A 22,650-nucleotide genomic window follows, 5' to 3' on the forward strand; every position below is an offset into this window, starting at 1 on the left:
GCTACAAAACTGCCAACGGTGCGAAGTTAAACGGTGGTTCGATTTCGAACAGTAGCAGCTGAGGCTGTTGTATGAAATCATCAATTTAAATTAAACCTCAGCCTGGCAAGCGTCAGCAGCATGCTTCCGGTTTACGAAGAATTGGAACCGCTTTACGGTTTGACGCAGTGGGAACGAAATTAAATGCGACTGCTGTGTTGCACAACAGCAGCCAGTGAGTGGAGCTTTCCGGGTGAAAGCTGAGAAAAATCAATCGCTACAAATGGTTGGTAATTGGTAGGGGCAATGTTATCCATTTGCAAGCCCAAATCGCCGAGGAAGAGTGTCGGAGGCAGCTGACTTTTGAAACACTCAATTACACACAAGTGCACAAGTGAATTAATTTCGCTCGAAAATCGTGCGCTTGTTTTGTGCAAACTGTGCCAGGTTTTGGGCCGTCCGTTTAGCTAGAAAGCTTTTACCCCTGTTTCCCTGGGATGCACATGTAAGACACACTTGTAAAGAGCGTGAGACAAGATTTCGTTCCGTTCGGGGCCGTGTGTTTCGAAAGGCGCTTTTGTTGCTTGTTGCCGTTGTTTCGAGCAAAAGTTAATTGAGTTATAAATTCTAATTTAAAACAAACACACCAAAACTTTGGCGGTTTTCCATGCGTGTGTGTGTGTGTGCGTGTGTGGGTCGATTTGTGGGTGAAAGACCCGGCGGCTGATCAACTGTTATGATCGCGGCAACCGCGGGCCCACCAGCGACCATGCCACGAAACAACCTTTTGCCGTGCTCTCGATTTGTTTGTTGACTTGCACTTTGTCTGGGTATTAGTTAATTTGAAAAGTTTCATTTCCTTCGGCGTCACCCGAGTCGGTTGCTGTGTTGCTTGGGAGCAGGAAAACCTTCCTTGTTTTTGGGAGGTAGTAAAATACCGGAGTCTTACCGTGGGGTTTGAAATAAACTGTTTTTTTTCGAGTTGCACCACAATTGAAGCGAATTGGACGGTGGAGGGTTCGTGTCTTGCACAAGTACAAATACAAAAAAAAACCCGAGCTTTCTAATGATTCAAAGCACCCCGGGAGATGTTCGAGTGGTTGGAAACGGAAATTAATCGTAGATGGTAGCTCATTAGCATCGGATTCGTCGTGTTGCCGCAAATAATCCAGATCCTTAGCTTAGCTCTGGCACCACCAATTAAAAATGAAGAATGATTGGCGATGGTGGCACGAGGAGCGAACGGGCGAAAAAGGCTGCTCGAAACGATGGGTGCGCCTGGTTGTTTGTAAACGTTGGTTCGCACAAAAAGTAAAAGTTAATATAAAACCGGAACGCGGTGGCAGAACCAGTGGCGAATAAAAAGCAGCTGTGTTGTGATGTGATTGTGGGGGATTTTTGAGTTCGAATTACCGCCAGGCGAAGGTGGTAAAAATCGGAAGAAAACAGACAAAACCGACAAGAAGCTGCCCACGGAACTGGGTCGCATTTTAATGATGGTTTCATTTGCCGTTTTTTTTTTTGGAAGTTGGTTGGGTTGATTTTTGTTTTGTTTTGTGATTTGGCTTCGTCTGTATGTAATGGTTGTAAATTTTTTGGCACGCAAAAACAATCCACACAGTGAAGCCCATTTGCCATGTTGGAACGAAGCGCTCGGCAGCGTTCCATTCCCGTTTCACGATTCGATTTCGAATCCAGTGGATGAATTCACTCGAAACGTGGCAGCTGGGAAAGTGTTCCGCTTGCTTCTGCTGCTTCCCGCTCCTCCCGGCAGACACCAATCTGGGCGGATAGCTTTCAGCGAAGGTTAAGGGATTTGCATGCGCACGTGCGTGTGGACGCGCTCGGGAATAATTTGTAGCGCGCCAGCACTTCGGGCCCCTCACCCACTCTCTCTCTCTCTCTCTCTCTCTCTCTCTCTCTCCGTCCACCACCGGGTTGGAATGGGATTTGTAAGATAATAAATTGGATAAATTATGATCAATATTATCGAGATAAGAGCGTCTCCGTTCGGATGCTTGGGGCCGGCGGTGTCGCCTGCCATTGATGCCATTGATACGGGGAAAATGCGATTTTTCATCCACCAGTCGCTGTGTCACTAGTCATTCTATCTCGTCGCTGAGAGGCTTTTTGCTAAACCGGTATTCTACGTTCGTGGGCAAAAGCAGCAAACCGGCACACCGAAACAGAGCCTTAAACAGAGCTCGCCCCGAGCAGCACGGTGTGCGGGACTTGATACTTGAAGAGATGACACACTGCAGTGAAGCAGATTGTGCAAGACAAATGTGTGTCCCAAAAGCTGGCCCTGCTTGTTTCTGTGTTTGCGCCGTTGTTTCGTACTGCTTGATTTCAGCTACCGCACCGCACTGGTAAGCTTAGCTAAATTTACCGAAAAGATAGATTTGCGAGGATAATGTATACGTGAAGAGGGAAGAACAAAACTGCACCGGTAACAAGTAGCTTTGTGACAGATTCCCTTCGCACACACGGGACAGTACAGTTGAAATGGTGCCACAGAGCGAGAGAGAGGGAGAGAAAGATAGGGGGGCCAAACGGATTGAATTTGAAAATTCATTTCTCGAAAAGCAGTGACATCTATCGCCAGAGAGCTACGAAAAGAGCAGTTCCGACAACCACGGAGCAAAGTCGGGTCGCGTGTGGGTGTGTGTGTGTGTGTCTCGTGTATGGCTGCCTCCGCAGCACAACTGCATTGGCGCATGTTGCAGAAAGGGGATGCATATTTTATCTGGCGGGAAGTACGGTTGAAAGGTTCGTAGTCTGATGACAACGAACGGAGGATGGCGTCGGGCCGTTGCATAATGCAACCGTGTGCTTCGTGGGGAGCTTCTGCCGTGCATTCTCAATGTTTCACTGTGATAATCGTATCATTTTCTATTGTTTTGTTCATTTGCTTTGTTTTTGGAGGAAAATCAATTCCTGTGCTGTATTTGTACTATCCATTTCATCGTTTTCGATAACCCTAATTGGCTTTGGGGAAGGAACAAATGTATCTTCCACTACTGTTTTCCCGCCGAACAAACTGTTGGCTGTTTGGTTCAAACTGTGCCCTTTACATTGTACTCCTGAGCACCGTGAGCACACCACCGATTTAAACTTGGTCGAAAAGTTGGCTGAACATCGTTTGCCGCAGCTGTTGCTGCTAGTAATAACGATCCGTTGCCCCACTGCGACGCGCGAGCAAGGTCAGCAATGGTGGGTTTCGCTTCCCCCAAGATGCATCCCGGGAAAGGAGATTGCAATTTGGCGAATAAACAATGTTGAAATGGTGAGCAAAACGTCTCCCACAACCACCACCACCACCAACCACTCGTTGCACTATTGTATCACGTGGGCAGAGATGGCTTACAAATGGCCAAGCAAGAAGTGTCGTTGTGCTACGTTCCCTCCCATTGTTTGCGCTGAGACTGACTTGTTGTTCGGTTAGCAACTTTCAGCTTCCAGAAACAGCAAACCCACCTTTCACAAAACGGCAGCCATTCCTTTGTGGTTGGGCGACAAAGTTTCCCAAATAATGTATGGTACCGGTCGGACCGGGCTGGAAAGGACAAATAGTGGAGGATCGACCCGATTATTAGAACGCCGCTACGGGACGCTTGCCTGTGAAAGCTGCTAGAAATCTGTGTGCGAGTGGTGTACGGGGTTTTCCTGTCAAACATTCAGGCAAAGTCATTTTCAGCACCTTCGGTCACAACACAATGGTGTTCGAGGAGCGGTTTGTATTTGGTTCCTTGCGTTAGTATGTATTTTTTGTTGATGTCCAGAACTGCGGTTATTGAAGAATGGTCAGCGTAGAAGACGCACGGACGAGAAAGGAAGAAGAGAATGGAATTAGCAGATCCTTTCAAGGCCACCGCTTCTTTTTTTGGGGCAATTTGGTGTGAAACGAGCTTTTGAAAATTTCTTTTCTTCAAGTTGTTCCACATTGTTGCCGGATGTGTGCGACATCTTCCTTCGCTTCCTTTAGGTTCGTAAAAATGTGTCAGCCGAGTTTCTGGTTCTGCTTTTTCTTTTCGCAATTTTATAGTAATCGGTGGCTGCAGTAATTCGCGAATTGAATTACATTTCAGGGTTGACGTCTTTTGTTGATTGCCACTGCAATTACAATAAAGAGAGAACGTCCCAAAAAGGGGGCCCCGGATTTGATCGCTGTCGCGATTGTTGCGACAAGGGACGGACAGCTGGTAATGATTTATTTTTATTTTTGGCGGACAGCACAGCTGTAAATTGCTTGAAAAGCCATTCTTTGGAATAAACATTGAAAAAAGGTCCTACCAGCGCAACTCGAGCAGAAGTTTGATAGATGACAGCTGTCACAATGCGTGTGTCTTCTCTGCTAGTGTAAGGAACACTGTATTTGTAGGTCTTTTTAACGAACGATTAAAATATGGTACACGCTAAAGGATGGTGATGTAGGCAAACAAATTCAAGCGCTTCCCGACATGCTGTTCTTGATTCTGGCCATTAACAATGTTTAGCTATTTGGTGTAATAATTTGGCACGTTTGCTTATCTCAACCCGGTCTTCAGGTTGCCCTTTCTGCGTCGTTCCGTAAACAATAACTGCTATTAGGATCTCTAATGAAATGCCAGCAGCACTTCCCCAGCAGCCAGACGCTAACACGCTCGGCGTCGGGTATGTGTCTGTGGTGCCCTTGGAGAGATAATCTAACTGGCCGTTTCTCAGCAGACGAGAAAACGATAAATTTGCTCACCATAATGCCCACGCCGGTGATAGCCTTTTGGCAGGCACCGTAAGGCTCCGATCGTTTGTGCAACAAATCAAAGACGGTCTACTTGAACCGTTTTACCGCACCGTGGCACGATGAGAGCTCTGGCACTGTCTCGAAGACGGGGGGAGGGCGGCCGAAAATAATTGCCCAAGCACTTGGGCACTCTCACGGAAAGCCGACGCCCGTGCAAGGACCGGTTCGAGGCGAGCACTTCAAATTTCACGCTCATCCAAGCTCATTTTTCATCATTCATTTGCGGTAAATTGAGCCCGCGCCAAAACTGGCCCGCCAAGCAGGGCACGAGCACGGGCACACCCGACGCTTTGGCAAACTTAATTACAAATTTGCATTTCCGTGAGCTTTGCTGTTTCTTCTTTGCTGACCCAGACCTCCAACGCTCCGTGCCCTCACCGTGTGTGTGTGCGTGTGTGTCACCGGGTGCGTTCGGGAGAGAGATCCTTCCTGGGAAAACGGACTCCACCAACAGAACGCAGCAGGGAAGAGGGAAGAGAGACAGCGGGATGAATGTTTTTCACCTGAGAATAATATTTGCACAACCGTCCTGCAGATGAAAGCTCAGGACGGGTCGGATTACACGGAATAATAAGAGGTAATTTGTTTCGGCTTGGTGGGGAAGGAAGGCATGTAAATTGGCATTTCCGGATGTTGTTTCTTCCGGTGTGGTGCTTCACCACCCACCCAACGGGGCCCAAATCACTTCATCGCACGGTAATGAATGGCGTAATTAAAGTGTAACGAAAAACGCATTTCCATTAAGGCACAAACACAAACCGACTGTGCGCCGTGGCGTGTTGTCGTTGTGCCTTGGCCTTGGTTTAATATCCGTGAAATATGGGATTCTGTAAAACGGGGGTAACAACTCTTGCGCCTCTTTTGCTGACAACGCACGAAATGCTGCTTACGATCCCTGCTCACCGTCGAGAACAATAGCAAAGAGGTAAGCACATTTTTGGTACGGCACTTCGGAAGGAAAGGGTTTTGCAAGAAGAAGCAAACAGTGCGTTCTTTTCTTCTGAGGACGCCCATGAAGGGGGGTACAGGCGGCAGGGTTTGGAAGAAAATAACGATAATGATACACGTTGATTTGAATGCAAAGGTTGCTTACCAGCAAGGCAAACAAAAATAAAATGCTTGTGCTTTTCAAACATCGTTTCTGTTTTGGGTTTCTCAGAAGAAGCCGTCTAGCGTCCTTGAGCTTTGAGAATATTTTTTGAAGTCTCCCACGTGGAGCAGTTCAAGGGTAGTGTGTGATAGAGCCAGTGTGGTCACTGTATTTGGATGTAATACTTTAGATGGAGTGGTCAGACACGAGCCTGATTTGTGGAATTTTGCCATTTTGCATCGATAACGTATGCTATTATGCACGTTTAGACTAATTTACTTTAATGATGCTATGAGCTTTCGCATGAAAACAACGAATATCCATTTCGTAAACAAGCTTATTATGGTTCAGAAATTGACTGTTGATGCTTGTAAAGCGTACTTTACCAGCAAAAACCCCAACTAATAAAAACATGCTATTTGGTTGCGACACACCCAGGAATGAACCAAGGCTATAGGTTTCTCGGAACAGGGGTTTGCAATGAATTGAGCCACACAGGAAACCACCCCGCTCACGGCGATGGGACAATCTTCAAAGATGCTAATCTTTAGACATCATCTTGTGCTGCTGTGTTGTCGCCGGTTCATTGCATTTAGTCCCCACAGCAAGATTCCGGGGGGAGTGTGTGAGTGGGTGGCGATTACATGGAACACCGGTTCATCCTTTCGAACAGATCCATCCACGTGCGAGCATTAAGCGATTAAGCACTTGAAAAGGGCAAACCCGCTGCAACGACCCACAAAACCCCTGTACGTGTGTCATGGAAAGTCGGGGCAGAACGTTAGCGTTTATGTTAATTTTATGGACGTGTGTGTGTGTGTGTTTGGTAATACGTGTCTAGCAGATAGTTTGTGATGTTCTCTTCCCGGAAGTGAGGCACATGTTGTTTGCTTTTGTCACGAAAAATCGGGGAAATTTCACCTGAACGTGGAGGCTGGATTATAGCAGGCCGGCCCAAGCCGGGCCAACCGCGTGTGGTATCGATTTGTAAGGTTATGTTTTTATTCAACGCCACCGGGAACGAGTTGAAGTACACTGCTCAAGCATGCTCTTAAAGCATGAAAGTAGCTTCAGTTAAGCTCCCCTTTAGCATTGTATCCCGTACCACGAGCAAAAACGTTGGAAATTGAATATAATGTGTGCGAGCTTTTACGGTTGCTTCTCTTACGCCATGAAGAGGGTTAACATTTGAGGAAGAGAAAATAAAAACAGACAAAGCCCGAAACAAAGCATGTAGCAATACTTTACCTATCTTAATCTAACATGCCACCGACAGCAAAACCCATGAAATCCTTTGGGAGAACCGTGTGCGACAAAATATGGTTCATCGAAACGAAAGGAAAATGGGATGGGAGGGAAACCGCTCAAAAGATCCCTATTCTCAGCATCTTGTGGTGGCGAAGGATGCGTGAAGGTGTTTTTTTTCGTACACACGTTATTCCTGCGGTCAAATATCAACCAACCTTCCTCGGCTGTGTGTGTGTGGTGTAAAAATGGAGAAAAATGGTAACCCGGGAGCCTGGTAGACACCATAAACGTGTGGTTTATGCCATCTTTTGTTTGTTGGCGATGGCAGATTGCTGTTCTTTTGCCATTCATTCTATAATATTGCTCCGTACTCGATCGTTTCGCCTAAAGTTCTTGCTACGAACACACACACACACAGGGGGCTGGGCGCAATCCTTTGTTTAATGCAGTGCGCTCACACCCGCTGGCTTTTTAGGTTCATTTTGTGGTGTGTTATGTTTCTTCCCCCTTTTGCCGCAGCAGGAAATCCAGCGGGGCGCGCGCTCGCTCGATAACGGCGCACACTGATAGGGTTATTACGGCGCTTGTAAATTGTAGCCTTGAACTTTCTTCCGACCAACGGGCGCAACACGCAAACACACACAAAAAAGAGTGCGATGTGATGTCCAAAAAGGTGTGGGTTTTTGGCCGCACCGTTAGTTACCGGAGACGTGCGCTGCCGTTGCTTTCTTTTTTGCAAAAACCATATTTTACCATGGAAAGTGAACTCCCGAAATCAGCATGTCACACATGCGAGATGCCCGTAGAGAATGTGGGCGAGAATGGACCGGGAAAATTGTCAGCTCATAGGGTCCATGTGGGTGTGTGTGTGTGTGTGTGAGGGCGCATTATGGTACACCGCACCCTAAAATGATGAACCCCTCTATTGCAGGACTGAGCAGCATTACAGTCCCTCGGCTGATTGTATGGGGCGTGTGAGTGTGTGTGTGCGTGGTGGGGTTTGTGACACTAATCATTAGTCAGAATCAGTTTGGGACCGAAATAAAATAAGCGGGAAAGCTGCTCCATCCGTACGCGGCCGACATGCAGTCGGGATCGTGTCGGCTGCGGGGGGGACGAGAACGAATGGCTTTGAAGTGGTGCAGGTAATGTGACGGGTGGTTAAATCAGTCCTGTATGGGAATTGATGGTTGCCTGGTATACGTATATTAAGGTCAGTAATAAACATAAACACACTAATTTGGCTTCATGTTCAAGCTATTCGTTCAAGCCTTATTTGGGTTCTGAGAACGCACCAACTAAGTAATGCATTAAGATTGATAAACTCGCTACTGCTGCTGGTTGTAAATCCATCATTTGGCTTTATCAGAGCCGCTAATCCTTGCTCTCCTCGCTGCAACTGATAAAGAGCAAGGGGCAATGCTGTAGCAAGCCGGTTTGTGTTATGCGAGTTGCATACTACACGGCGTAATGCATGTTTGAGTAAGGTATGCAATCCGCAAGTATTTACCAGTATTTATTTAGTATTGCCCAAGTATTTACTTAATCACTTGTTTCTGTAACGTTCCAAACTCCAAACTGCTCCGCTCAGGCGTTCCACCGGAGAATAAGCATGTTCTTCACGGCACATAAACTTATAACAGAATGTTAGTAGAGAACTCCCTACAGATTGCGGCAGTACTCCACCAAATTACCTTGAGTTTGTTGGGTTTTTTTTCCTCTCTAGCAAGCAGGTGCATGGGAGCAAATTTAAAAGACAATTAACGAACCGTGTGCCAGTTTTATGTGCGCTTTGGGGATGCGAAAAAGAAACACTCATATGGGGCCAAAAAACTCTTTTTTGAGCAATAATGTTTCACATACTGCAGTCACCATTTAAAGGTGAGTAGCGGCAAAATTACAAAACGCAATAACGATGCGCGCATTGCAAACGAACTTTTACTTCATTTTCTTATCTGTTTGTGCTTCTTGGGCCAGAAAAGGGGAAGGAAAAGCAAGAACCGACGAACAATAAATGTTAACAGCGGTCGTGCCGATTTTCTGCTGCAGTTTTGCAGCACTTCCTTTCCAAACCGGCAAACTTGAGCGCGTGAACCATCGGGGTGGTCCAATGTAACTGCCGCACACTATTTATGTTCGCTTGAACAGCGCTGCGGGAAGGAAAAAGAATCCCATTTATGTTCGGGTGAGTTCACCTGGTGTCCAATAATGCCACCAAGCGGGCGCGCGCGCGCGAGTTTGTCACGTTTCGCTTGGATTGCAGTGCGAAAAATTCGAACTTTTCGAAGACGACACTTTGTTGCGGAGTTTTGCACCGAAGGGAAAGCAAGTTTCCGTTGCCGTTTCGTTTAGTTTGTGCAGCAGTTCAAAAAAGGCCCTATACGAACACTGGCAAGAAGATCGATTACATTCGATGAACGGAGGAGCATCGGTACTGACCGCTCCATCAACCCACTTTGGCACCGCACCTTTCATGCTGGCCGTATGCACAAAGGACACTCATAACGGGCTCCATTCGGGCATGAATCGAGGATAATACCCGTACACAGTCGGCGTTTTTCCGGTTCTATTTATAGGGACGGTATTGTGGTAACGCTGTCCTTCTCTTCCTGCTCCTCATCACGCTAACATCATCACTATCTTTCCTCTTGTGTGGATTTAAATTTAATCGAGCCAATGATCATTATGGAGAATGAAACTGGAGCTGGTCCAGCCCGACGGCCCAGCCCGTCGGCTGACGTGCGATACGTGCGCTTCGTTAAGGGGTAAATTTCATTTCAAATAAAATTACTCCGGATTAAAGCAAGCGGCGCTGCTCCCTTGGCAGCGTCGGGGGATTGCCGGTTTGGAGTTGGAACTAGTTTTCACACATGATCGGTACACACGGAAGCCGATGTCTGACTCCAGGGATATGCTGGGTAGGGGTGGCGGACCTCAGCATGGATTCCATTTAAACTCTCGAAAAGGTAATTCTAATTCGCAAGAAAAAAACACTACAAACTGTGGCAGGAGATCGAAGTGTTTTGGAAGTGTCAGTGCCAACTCCCAGCATAGTAACCTTGGTATTTTATCGTATGAATCCCATGAGGTCAAGCAGTTGTAGGATGAGTAGCGACTGGTTGCTGCCATAATAAATTCCGCCGGACAGTGAAACGTAGACGAGCTGCTCCGTGCTTGGGGCATCGGGACCGCTTTGGCTGCTGCTGCTGCTGCACAGGCACAGGGTTTGGGTCGAAACACGCGCTGGATTCTGCTGCACGGTGTTTTTGTTTGTTTCCGGAGTTTATGTTTGTGGGTCGTAGATTAATTAGTTGTGGTTGTATGTGCGTGTATGTGTGTGTATTTTCACTGTGTTGTGTTTAGCACTGCACGAATCGAAATGCGCTCAACCGAACACTTCACTGGATTGCACCCGTCCGCACGCGTCATCCTAGTACAGCGGCGACTGTTGCTGTGCTGAAGCTTCCTTTTACCACACATACACACAGACTCATACATACACACGCGATATAGCAATCCATCAGAACTATGCACCACCGACTCGAGCTGGTTCGAGCGTCAGCAGCCAACTTTGGATGTTATTGTGGAATAATTTTCACATCACACCAATCCCAATGCGTAGCTTTTGGAGGAAAAAACACCGGCGATCAAGCGCTACCACATTCAATTCCTTTTCGGGGTGGGGGGGGGAGGGTTTCTATTTAATCCACTGGTTCCACAGGATCACATTCACAGCGGTCAGCAGGAACAACACCCGTCCAAGACGTCACGTGAGGGCTACGCCGGTGGGGTGTAGATAAGAATGGTTCCCTCCCGAAGCCAGCAGCAACACGTTTCGACGCCCGTTGGCGTCATTATCGATAGTGATACGAAGCATAATCAATATTTGCTGATAGTCCGGTATGCCTGATGGGGGAGAGACACTCTTTTTAGGACGTCTGGTGTGCCGCCTGGTGCGCTGCGGCTCTACTCGGTGACTCTGCACAGTCGGCGAATCGATAAGACACGGAAACACATTGCGTTAGAATTGGCTAGACAAATGAGAAACACAGCTCAGTGTGCTGCAAATCACGATTAGATACTAGAAGGATGATCAAGGATGCACTTCACGGCCAGGTTATGCTTTTGTTTTACTATTGCTTCAACGTTGCACTAACATCACAGACCGTTTCAGGTTCAGCTTTGTACACTGTGGGCTTAATGCTGGCGAAAGATCTCTGCACTCATAGAATTCGATTTTTTTTGTGAGCCAGGATTAACTTATTTCTTCAATTCTTTGCGGCATTGCTCAGCTGCTTGCACGCGTCCAGGATGGGGCAGGGTTCGACTGTCAAACTCAACACCGCAACCGATTTCCGTTTTCAACGACCGCGCGCTAATTGCTTAATTGCGTACCGGAAGCCGTTTTCCATTCTACCGTTTCACACACACACATACACACACGCGGACTCGCATATGCACCACCAGTATGCAGCAGTTGATGCAGTAAGCATCCCGCATCGGGTGAGCGTCGGCTTGTATGGGACACGCGAGATGAGCTTCGGCTCGCTTGTGCACGCGGTAACGGTCGTTTAGCAACTGAAAAATGTGTCGTTCGCTTGGCTCGGGGAAAGGCGAGACAGTTTTCCTCGTGCCGAAGCCCGCTGTTGCGCGGCTTGGGAGTCCGAGGCAGGGGGGGAGGTAGTGTGCGGCACACGATGACGATGATGTTGGAGCGAGACACAGCATGGCGATGGCGTTATGGGCCGAAGCTTTTGGGGTTGCTGTTCTCGCTAAACTGTGCTACGCGCAGTTAGCGTAGACACACGCGTTATCCGCATGCCCGATGGCGTGTGAGTGCCGCGTGAGTGCCTCTCGGGTTCGGGCTTTTCGTGGAAACAGCTGATCGTGCACTCCGCGCAAGCGAAGGAAGTAACGGTAACGATTTGTTTACGTTTTAAATTACCACATTGAAAGAGAAGCGAGCCATTTTTGAGTGGGGGAAATGTAGTGGGAACTCACGACAGTTCGTCTGGTTGGGATGCTTTTAACACCCGAGGCAAAAAGCTTTCGGGGTTTATGTTTTCCCCTGCGGTGAGTGCCGCTTCACATAGTATGATGTTAGATTGGACTGGAGCTTAGATTGAACAACGTCCTAGAAGTGCTTTCATGCATGGAAAATGCATACATCGACCCTTCGTTCTCGCCACTCTGTCATACATAACTGGTCGGACGGTATCGGTACGCTGGTACGCTGATCCGGTCGCCTGTAATGGTACGTAATGCCACTAGGGGATCTATCTCGGAGAAGCGGAAAAGCACTTAAAGGATAGGTGCTGATACAGCGTTTTCGGAAAGTACTGTGAGCGCTTTCGAGCCAGTATGCACGCTTAAACAAACGCATGCTTGGGGAAAAAGGGCGAAGGACGGGCGTAGGTATTTGTCCCTTTTGTGCTAGACAGGCATTGAAACATGTTTCATCTGCGCTGTAAAATCATGGTTTCGTAAAATTTATTTAGGATCTCCTCAGTATCTTTTTGTTCAAACTCATACATTCACCAGGGAGATTGAGTTTTATTGCTATTTAAACGAAGCACTTAATAATGTACAAGTATAGAGCTACAGACACTGAGCATTTAATAAGGAGTTAGTCTAAACTGTTATACGAAAAGCGTCATCTGGCATGTTTTACTATGCTGATTGCATACCTCACGGCGGATATGAGTTTAACAAGTGTTTAGGTAAGAAATTTGGATGTTTCGTTGAGAAATTAAAGCAAGATTTTGTATTCTAATACAGAGTCAATGATGAGCACTCTGTATCTCTTTTGCGTCCCTCTTTAAGTTGTTTGCCATCAGCAACAAGTGACGCTGTGAAACGTGCAACAGATGACGATGAAGGATACATCGACCAATAATCGTGTGTGGGTGTCTGTATCATTAGCCATCTAAAAAAGACCTACCCGTCCATCGATAGCTACGGCATTAATGTTGTCCTCACTCAAGAACGGTTCCGTCACGCGGTTTAGGTTTAGCCGTCGTTCCAAAAACCCTTGCTCCTCCTTCCCACAAAATTGTCCTAAAGACCCTTTCGTAAATGAGTCGTTAAACAAAGGCGGGCGGCGTGCGGAAGCTCACGGAAAGGGATTGAAATAACTGACCACCGAATAACGAAGCCATGTTTGTTCAGGATACGGTTAGTAAGTGATATGGATTCTGTTTCGTTTCGGTTGCTAACTCCGTCCCACGACGTTCCCGGTCCGGTGTTTCGTCACCTTCGCTTCCTTCGCTTGTATTTTTCATATCACATGAGAGGAACAACAGAAAGTTGATAAATATTTGATTCGGCGAGTTTCGAGTTCGTCGAGGCATTTTTGAGCTGACCCGGTGAGTTGTGTTGGAATGTGTGTGTGTGTTCTGCGGTTCCACGTACCGTTGCGGTTAGTGTAGCGTGGCCCCCATCATGATGGCCGAGCCGGTGGCCACCACCACAAACCCACAGGCGCGCCCCCCGTCTGTTTGTGTGATGTGGTTTTTAAAGCGAAAATAAACGTCGCGCTGGTGATCACTTTGCTTCGTACGAGAATGAGCAAGAAAAGAGGGAAACATTAGCACGAGAATGGTGCTGGTCATTACAACTGGCGAACACAATCCCCATGGGAATTATCGATTCGTTTGGAGCGAATGATAGTTATTAGGACAGGATCGCTGTGAACTATCTTACGTAGGTAATTACGGACTACCTGTCCCAGCGCATAAATCCCACCGGTGAACGTGATGCGTTTATGATTTCGATTGATGGTGAAATAAGTCTGCTGCATGCGCTTCAAGGTGTGAGGGAATAATCGTAGCTCCGGCCACACAATTCGATTATAGTTTAATAGTTCTTGCACAGTACGTGCAAACGAGGAATGCTTTTCCACCCGGTTGCACACTCGGTAAATGTGGGACCAACTGCAGGCGGGTCTGATTGATCTTAAAGCTCCAATAAAATTGCCATCAGCAAAAGCTCCCATTTGCAATTCCCTTTTTGCAGGAAGGACAGCATCTCGATGGACATTGGGGTTTTGCGTATCTCCCGAGCATCGCACAAAATATTCCCTTTAGTAGTAATCTAATTGCATACTGACACACACACACTCACTGGGCGGTTGATTAGAATTATGCAGAAGCCAGCGGGTAACATATTGGATGTGCATATGCATGTGCAATAAATGTATGGCAAACTGGGGCGAAACGTAATTATGGCGCTCGGTGGCAAGTTTTTGAGGACACTAGGACCGTTACATGCTGAGGAGTAGTGGAATCGTCGTACGGAGTTACCCACAGTTTGACCACCGTTTCCTGGGGGAGTTTTTTTTAATGTTATTAGGGGCGTGGTTGTTTTCGAGATAAGAGGGATGTTTTGATAACATTTTTGGTATAATTTTCACCCCAAAAAGGGAGTACAATCGAATTGACGGCATTTAAAGTGCGTCCTATGCAATAATAGCGTTATTTTGTGTCGCGCATTGCAGACATTTAGGCGCTTCTTGTGTAATACAAGCTATCTAAACGATCTGATCGTTTCACTTGTAAGGAAAATGAAGCCGTAAGTCATTGACATGTTTCTTTAATGAATCAATTGGAAACCACTGTCTTAAGAGGGCCGATTACTGTTCATATCGCCCTTCAAACAAACGGTAGACACCAAAAAAGAGACCAAATAAAGTATAAAAAGATTACAGGCTGGCTTTCACCGGCCAGGTTGATGGGAAGAAAAGGTAAATAGTGAAACGAAAAGGCGGAAAGCCATCCGCTGAAAAAGGTCGGAAGAGAGATAGATAATGCAACGAAAGGAAAAGTTTTTAATGAGAAAATTTCATTATTTTAAGTTTAGCGGTGACAACAAGCACCGTGCGGGTCCCGTCAATGCGAAGAGGACGGAACAGGACAGAGAGACAGAGAGAGAGACAGAGAGAGAGAGAGAGAGAGAGAGAGAGAGAGAGAGAGAGCTGTAGAGTAAGTGAAAGATTTTTCGCCGCCCGTCGAGGTGAAAGCGGTGCGATTTGGTGGAGATTGGAAAAATTGACAAACTTAATTTTGATTACAGCGGCAAAAGTTTCGGCAGCAGGCGCTAATAGACAACGGACAGGTGGCGCTGGTGGGGTTGCTTTTCTTTCGGCGCAGACGATGTTTGGGTAGGGTATCACTTTAAGACATTGTACATCTAACACAGAACGCACGCGGGCACTCTCACAAGCTTTTGGGGGCGGTGTGCTAGCGGGCGATTCTACTTGTGCGATAAATACCTTGGGATCTGCAGCGCGATCTCGTCGAGACTGTCGGACGGGCTCATGGGCGTCTTCTCGAAGAGCCGCGACGGTCCGAGCGTCAGGTGGCTGATGCCGGAGTTGCAGGACACACCACGGAAGACTTTGGCACCGCGCCGTTGCCGCACGCGCTGTTGCTGCTGCTGCTGCTGCTGTTGCTGCTTTTTGCGCTTCTTGTTGGCCTCCTCGCGCTGGAGATTGTGCAACCGGAAGAAGAATAGCGACATGCTGCTCTTTGGCGCACCCCCCCATATGGTCCGGTAGCACACGATCACGAGTCGATAATAAGCCGACGGCGCGGATGGCGTTGGTTTGTTTGTTGTCGTTGATGGAGGTGAATTTGGGTAACATTTTATTTAAATAGTCGAAACATTTTTACAACGTTTTGTGGTTGGAATAGAGGTGGAAAAGAAGTGGAAACGAACGGTGTAACGGAAGCACAGTGTTGTAATGAAACAGCAACACAACGAACTTTATACAGCTAGGTTTGCATCATTCATTTGATGGGTTTGAGTTGCATCTAGTTCTCGCACAGGAAAGGCTGGTAGTAAGTAAGGCACACAAAAAAAAGAAACAGTAGGGACACAACTACAAGCCAAATATACATAGCATGCAACTGGGACGAGCAATATGGGCACATGGGCACTAGCAAACAGCGGAAGCGCCATTGTTGCACAGGAGATCAAACGGCCGTGTCCTAACGAACTCTGGCCGGCACTGCTTCGCTACGAACTGGAGGGCGGAGGTATGATGATGATGAGTTTGGATGATGGAGCAGCAAGCAAAGCGGGCATGCAAATGAAGCAGAACTCAACGTTGCAACGAGGCTTGTCGGATGTGGCATGTTTGTATTGTGTTTCGACACAGTTTTTGAAGCAGTTGAAGCAGTTTTGAAAGTAGATATTGATTTCGCACAAAAATGGTGAACATCACCATGTACTGAGCGATGGTAAACGATGCTTTTACTGGTGTCAAGAATTACTGCAAACGTATTTTCCATTCAAATGTGTTTTAATTTTTCAACCAAAACATCCAGCTTAACACACTCAATGTCAACTGATACCTCTCAACCAATAATCATTCGTTTCGATTTCGCTCTCAGCGATTTGCTGTATTCATATACCAACCAACAGTAGCCGACCACGGAATGGAATCGGCACAAGAGATATTAATTTGTGGCTACGCTTTTAATTAAAGTAATTGTGAGCATATTCTAGCATTAGCCCGTTGGGGCACATTTCCATTGCAAAATTAATGATGAAAAATGGCATTTCCACAAAAAAAAAAACGGACCAGCAGCGTTGATGCTACTAGCCGCTGGCTTTGGAAATTCAATTTCACCGAACTCGGGAGGCTGCAAGGGGCAAAGTGAAAAGCGCATTACAACCAATGTTGATAATTTCCGAATGGTTTTGTAATTTCACGCTAGGTCAACGAAACATAAGCGCACAGCACGGCCTACTCCACACGGTAGCGTGAGGCTTGTTTTAAAGCAACAAATCACGAAACGCTTTGTTTCTCCCCTTCACATTTTCCATTCGCAGTGTGGGAAGCAGCAGAGAGCAGCAGGAAACAAAAAATCCACCCGGAAACGAGCCAGGAAACACAACAATCGGTAAGTGTCCGGCTAGCAATGCAAATCGTTTCCGTGCGCCACTCCATCCATCGTTCTGTGCTCGGTGGGCGCATGCAGCACTTGACTTACAACAAAGCGGAACGAAAGCAAAACATGATTCTTTGCGAGTTACTAGGAAATGGTAGACGGGGAAGCACCCGCTTCACTGTTACCGAGCGGCGGGTGGCCATCATTATGCTCGATGTAACCTCACAATTGAAGCTCGCTTGCGGAGATAGAAAAGCAGAGCCTTTGGGGCCACGATGACGAGGGGCGAAACAGTAAAAAAGGAGAAAAACTCAAATCAGCGAAGCTTGAATTAACAAACTGCTGTAATCAAGCAGGGAAATGCGCCGGAAAAGCGAATCACACCAAGCTAAACACAACCACCAGCACAGTGCAGCAGTAGCAGCAGTTGCAGGTTGCTGTTTGTCTGGCGGCGCCATTTTAAATGCATCTCATCGTCACTGTCCTGCAGCCACAGCATTGTTTTAGCAGCGTTTGCACGTTTTCCTTTCGCACACCGTCGCTCGACCCACATAAGAAAACGGTGCCAAAGGTCCCGAGCGGGCACTCCGGATGGTTCTGTAAGGGTGTCTGTATGTGACTGTGTTTATCTTTACACTTCCTGCAACCCGTGCTGTTGACCTTTTTCGATCGTGCTGGCTGTTTTGTGCGGCTTCCGACCACCGGAGACGAGGTGGGTAGCGAAGGTTGAGGGTTAGATAGAAAGAGAGACAGAGAGAGAGGGGGAGAGGGAAGCAATAAGCAATAACTGACGCTGCCGCCAGCTAATGCACTAAACGGATGCACTTTAAAAGCGTAAAATAAATATCCATTTGCTACGGTGGAGTTTAAGTGCCAGCCCCGGACACTGGCAGCACTGATGACACTCTGGAAAAGGGGAGAAACTTTATCGTTTGGGGCCAATTTAATCCTTCCTTTAGTGTATGCAGCGCTGAAACTAGGACCGGTTTCGGGCAGCACTAGAACGCAGCCCAATTAAAATTGGACTCCGTGCTGGCTGGGCAAGTTACAACCCCCGGCCCAAAGAATGGGCTTTAAAACGAAACACAAATAAGGGGAAAACAAGGCATCGCCGGAGCGATCCACACGTTTCCCTTTACGTACGTAGTGGTGGGCTAATTAGAAGTGCAGCGAAATTTACCACTCAAACACAAGTCAAACCTTCAGCAGTTCGCGAAGTTTTAATCTGTTTACGCGTGCAAGGCTTGAGCGTAGCGTTGAAGGCGCACCTTCTGCACAGTTCCCCGCTGGCGCTGCGCTGTCTGTTGCGGGAAGTAGATAAAATCTCGCGGAAAATATGGCACGAGTGATTAATATTTCATCGGTAGGCTGGGAAGGGGGAAGAGGGTTCACAGTGACGGTTGCGCGGTAAATGTGTTGAAAGTTTTAGTCGAGTTAAAAATAGTGGCGCATTGCTGGGCGCATGAATTTATCATCGTACCAGCATGGTGACTTACACTACCGTTGGGCAGAGTTGTAAGAGTAAAGAGTGAAAAGAATGTAAAAAAAATATGAAAAACTAGCCACGATAATACACGATAAGGGTTCTGGATTATTGCTGCACAATAGAGTGTTGGGCGCGGGCGGGGAGGATACGATGTTGGCAGGAATACTTGAGCAGTTTGTTGAATTCTTGGCCGTATGGAAACACGGATAAACCGGTGAGAATAAAGGCATATTGTTCGGCAACAAACAGCAAGGCGACAGAAATAGCACTTTGAAAAACAGGGCGACCTTTTAGCTAAATACAATTATCTTTGAACGCATTCTTCGCGCGCGTTGAATCTGAGGCTATACTAACAAGCGCCTAAAGTTATGCAATTTGTTGCAAAAAACGACTTTTACGATTTGTTTACTGGGGAGCAACCATTCTTTTGAATCGTAGTAGGTCTTTCATTTTGAAATAATCTTTTTTTATGATGTAGTGTGAATGGTCTCTCCACAGGGCAACCAAATTGACCATTGTATATGTCAGGCTGTGGTATATGGTTAACCTATAACCATTTACTATACCCACTTACATTTAACACCACACTATACAATACCACTAGACGACCGCGATTGATACATTCTTCCCAGTAAGCCAACCACCTTCTGCGTCCCTTAGGTGTCCTTCTGCGTCGTGTGTTGAGGCCATTGATTTCGCCTCGGCCCACTGTTTACCCAAGCGCGCGCGCATTCACCCACACACACACACACACTCTATCTTGCTAATGGCATCACTCAAGCCTTCCACCGATGGTCGATGGCCGTGATTGGCGGCGTCGGTATAATTAATCTTCATTTTGATGGCACGAGCCTCCGACGAGCACGAGGCAAAGCAGCCGCCGTGTATGGACGAATCCCTTTCCCTTGACATGCCTTCTTCGAACTCTCGACCGTTCCGCTGCGGTTGACTTACAGTCAACGGCATGCGAGAAGTTTGCGGTTAGCGAAGGAAGCTGGCAAAGGGGCAGTTTATGATCCAGATGCTCCAGACGGGACAGTGGGGAAGAGAGATTCCATGGGGAGAATGGGGAAAAATGAGCGCTGGAAATATTAATGGTAATAATAGCACCATCGCCACGCATTCCTTCTGTGCAACTCCCAGGAGTTGAGAGGTTCGGGCGAAAATGGAGCGGTCCTCCCAGCGGATACGGCCGACGGCTCTTATGGACCGAAGTGTGCCGACTAATTGAGCTCAGTGGGAGAGTGGGGGCTAGCGAAAGGGTGATGGTGGTAAAATGACACGCACACACGTTGCCTAGAGCCCGAAAGCAGCACGTACGAGAGGACAAATACTGTCAATCCTCTTCGCCGTACCTGTTTTGTTCCTCCGCCCCAGTTTGGTTGTTGTGTATAAATAAAATATTTTCTCTAAAGAAAGGAACCAGCAAAAGCGACGCTTGTTGAATGTACGCACACAGACACTCAACCAGTGTACGTGGTCCCGTAGTACGTGTGCGATAATAATTGCTACATGACGAAATGCATTCCGTGGCGCAAGGGCTGTCGAGGGAAAATAGAATGTCTCCTGGTAGAATTCCCTACCCGAGCCATTTCAAAGCAGGCGAAAACAAAGCGTAGCAAGTGTCAAAGCTCAGCTCGAGAGCGAGCGAGTCGTGGATGGGTATTTTTGCAGCCTCTTAATCGCCACAGGCAACACCATTCCGGGTGGTGGGATTTTGCACCGAGGGACTTCACACCAGCGAGTCTATTGTTCGTCACTGCAACAGTCGCCCATTGTCCTCGGTCGCGTCCGTCGATCCACCCGTGTCTTGGCGACACACTATCACACTGATAACCTTGTTAAGACGGATAAACGAACTGGTAACAAAGTGATAAGAAGGTAAGCTTTGTTACACCTATTGCAGCGTTTCGTGCTTGGAGATTTGTGTTGCAGATTGCATACTTGTAGGGGCATTAGTCGTCTGAGCTAAAAATTGCATCAACAGTTCAACACAATTAAAGGATGGTTTTGTTAAGAGCCCTGTCTTTGCCCTGGAGCACACACACACACACACACACACACACACACACCGTAAATGGGATAATTCTGTCTGCTTGGTAAGATCAACAACACTACACGGAAAACACGAGATATACTTTATCCTTTGTTTCCTTTTTGTTACTCGTACCATTCCGAGCAGGGTGAAAATTGATATAATACATAACAATAACAACCCATTTTCTCGCTCTTCTTCTCTCTCTCTCTCTTTCTCACACCAGTACTCAGTGGAGGTGTTAAAGTTCCAGGGTTCGTCGTCTCGTCAGAAACCCCCGGAGGTAAGATCCTGTACGTGCCGAAGCACAAACACTCCGAGCTGGTGGTTATTTTTAAATACTTTCCCTTCCCGGAACGCGGGTTCGAACCCGACCGGGCGGAGAATTACACATTCGAATTCCACCGTTGGCGGTTATAGTGTTTGTTGCGTTGGTGTCCTTTGTCATCCGTCTGCTAAGCGACGACTGCGTTCTTCTACTTTGAAGCGTTCACTGTTGGTGGACAGTGCACATTGAGCACACAATCGATTCCCGATCGGAAGGTTGGAAAGGTAGGATAGAGAAATATTTTCATTTTTATCCTGCTCGATCGACAAAGGGGAAAGTTTATCGCCGGAAAAAGGGGGTAAATTGTATCAAAGAGTTTCCGCTTAATGCAGTGACACTGGTGATGGACCGCTGTCAGTTAAAGTGTTCCCGGCTCCCGGTACTGAATAAAGATAATCTTTTGCTGTTGCTCGATATCGATTCTGCAGGGAGAAAATATGCTTCCACTGTAGTGGATTTAGGGTATGAGGGCTTCCGTGTATCCTTCAGCGAACCCATTTTACGGCTTATGCAACGGGTCAGCGAGGAAGGAAACTCAATCAAGGAAAGTTCTTTTGCTTCTTACATTGCTCAGTGTATGAAACAAAAAAGGAATGGCATACAGCCGGGGTCAAAGGATCGGTTCCTTTGAGGACACGCACATGAATTATTTTCTGGCTCAATTGTGTCGGTTTGATGTCGTGAGGAGGTTTATTTTTACTTTTATTTGGATTGGAAAACTTTCCCGTGAAATGCTTTCTTGCGCTGGGTGTTGATTGGAAGAGAATATTTTCATTCCACGTTCGTTACCTGCAGAAGCCGTTTGATCGTTGATTGATCACTCAATTGATAGATGTTTGAAATGTTTATTCAGAAAACAGTTTTTCATTTCCACCAGACCCGCTTGACAGCGCAACGCCATTTGTATATCCTTACGTGACGTGTTCGGCTGCTAGAACGTTAAAAGCCAATGTAAATTAGATCTTTTCCTGCAACCTTTTTGTCGTCGGTCACACGTGTGCGGCGAAGTGATACATTGCTATAATTGTTGACACACAGCAGACCTTGAACCTTCGACCGAATGTCACCGAAACCGTGTACGGCGAATGCGTACCTATCGAAGCGTTAAAGGAATGGAAAGCAACTTTCCGGAAAAGCGGACAACAGAAGCGTCCTTCAATGGATCTACGTACGCCGCTGTGACAGTGAGTGGCTGTAGCTCGGGTGAGCAAGGCATGCAAAACAAACTGTCCCCCAAGAAGTAACGAAAGGAAATCCAGTCGGATGGAACTAAACCGTAGGATTGCGCATTCGGTTTTCGTTATTCATTTTGCACGCTTTCACCGCTGTTGTCAACGGCATTTCGTTTTCTTTTTGGCTGCTTCTGTGTTGCGGGAAAGGTGAAGGTCGGTTTGTCAGCATCAAACGTAATCAGTATTAGAAGCGAGGGAAATAAAAAAAAGTTGCGAACGGCTTGCAAGGTTGTTTTCGTTATATTTTGTTTAACTTTCAATGAATTTAAATTGGGTGGATGGTAAAATATTCCATAAGCTCTTATTTGATCATGAATCAGCTGAGATCATATAGAAATGCGCCTAAATGTATGCAATCTGTTTTACAATGTCACTGTGTTTTTTTAGATTTATGAGCACCAGATGACCCTACGTTTATTAACATAAGGAAATGGGTTTCATTTCTAGTTTTTTTTTTTGCGAAATTTACAATCTTGCCACAGAAGAAGCTTCGAATCAAACATATTTTAACGTATTTAATTCGTTTCGTTTCCATTTTATGACCGGAATCTTCCCACTGCAGGATGCAAACGACCG

General features: G+C 46.8%; 1 protein-coding gene across 30 annotated transcripts in view; it reads right to left on the reverse strand.

Annotated features, from left to right (window-relative positions):
• Positions 1-22,650, reverse strand: part of LOC121592539 (potassium channel subfamily T member 2) — a 152,514-nt gene that overhangs the window by 37,236 nt on the left and 92,628 nt on the right. For 15 of the 30 annotated variants that reach the window (XM_041914072.1, XM_041914076.1, XM_041914086.1 and 12 more), the window contains one exon: positions 15,370-15,623. The exons of 10 other annotated variants lie outside the window; for them this stretch is intronic. In XM_041914072.1, coding sequence (XP_041770006.1) covers positions 15,370-15,623 — 254 coding nt within the window. Of the gene's footprint in view, positions 1-10,158; positions 11,665-15,369; positions 15,624-22,650 lie in introns of those variants that run through there. 5 more of the 30 variants (XM_041914077.1, XM_041914075.1, XM_041914074.1 and 2 more) reach the window with 2 other exon arrangements.

The sequence above is a fragment of the Anopheles merus genome, chromosome 2L, assembly GCF_017562075.2.
Source record: "Anopheles merus strain MAF chromosome 2L, AmerM5.1, whole genome shotgun sequence".
Classification (NCBI taxonomy): domain Eukaryota; kingdom Metazoa; phylum Arthropoda; class Insecta; order Diptera; family Culicidae; genus Anopheles; species Anopheles merus.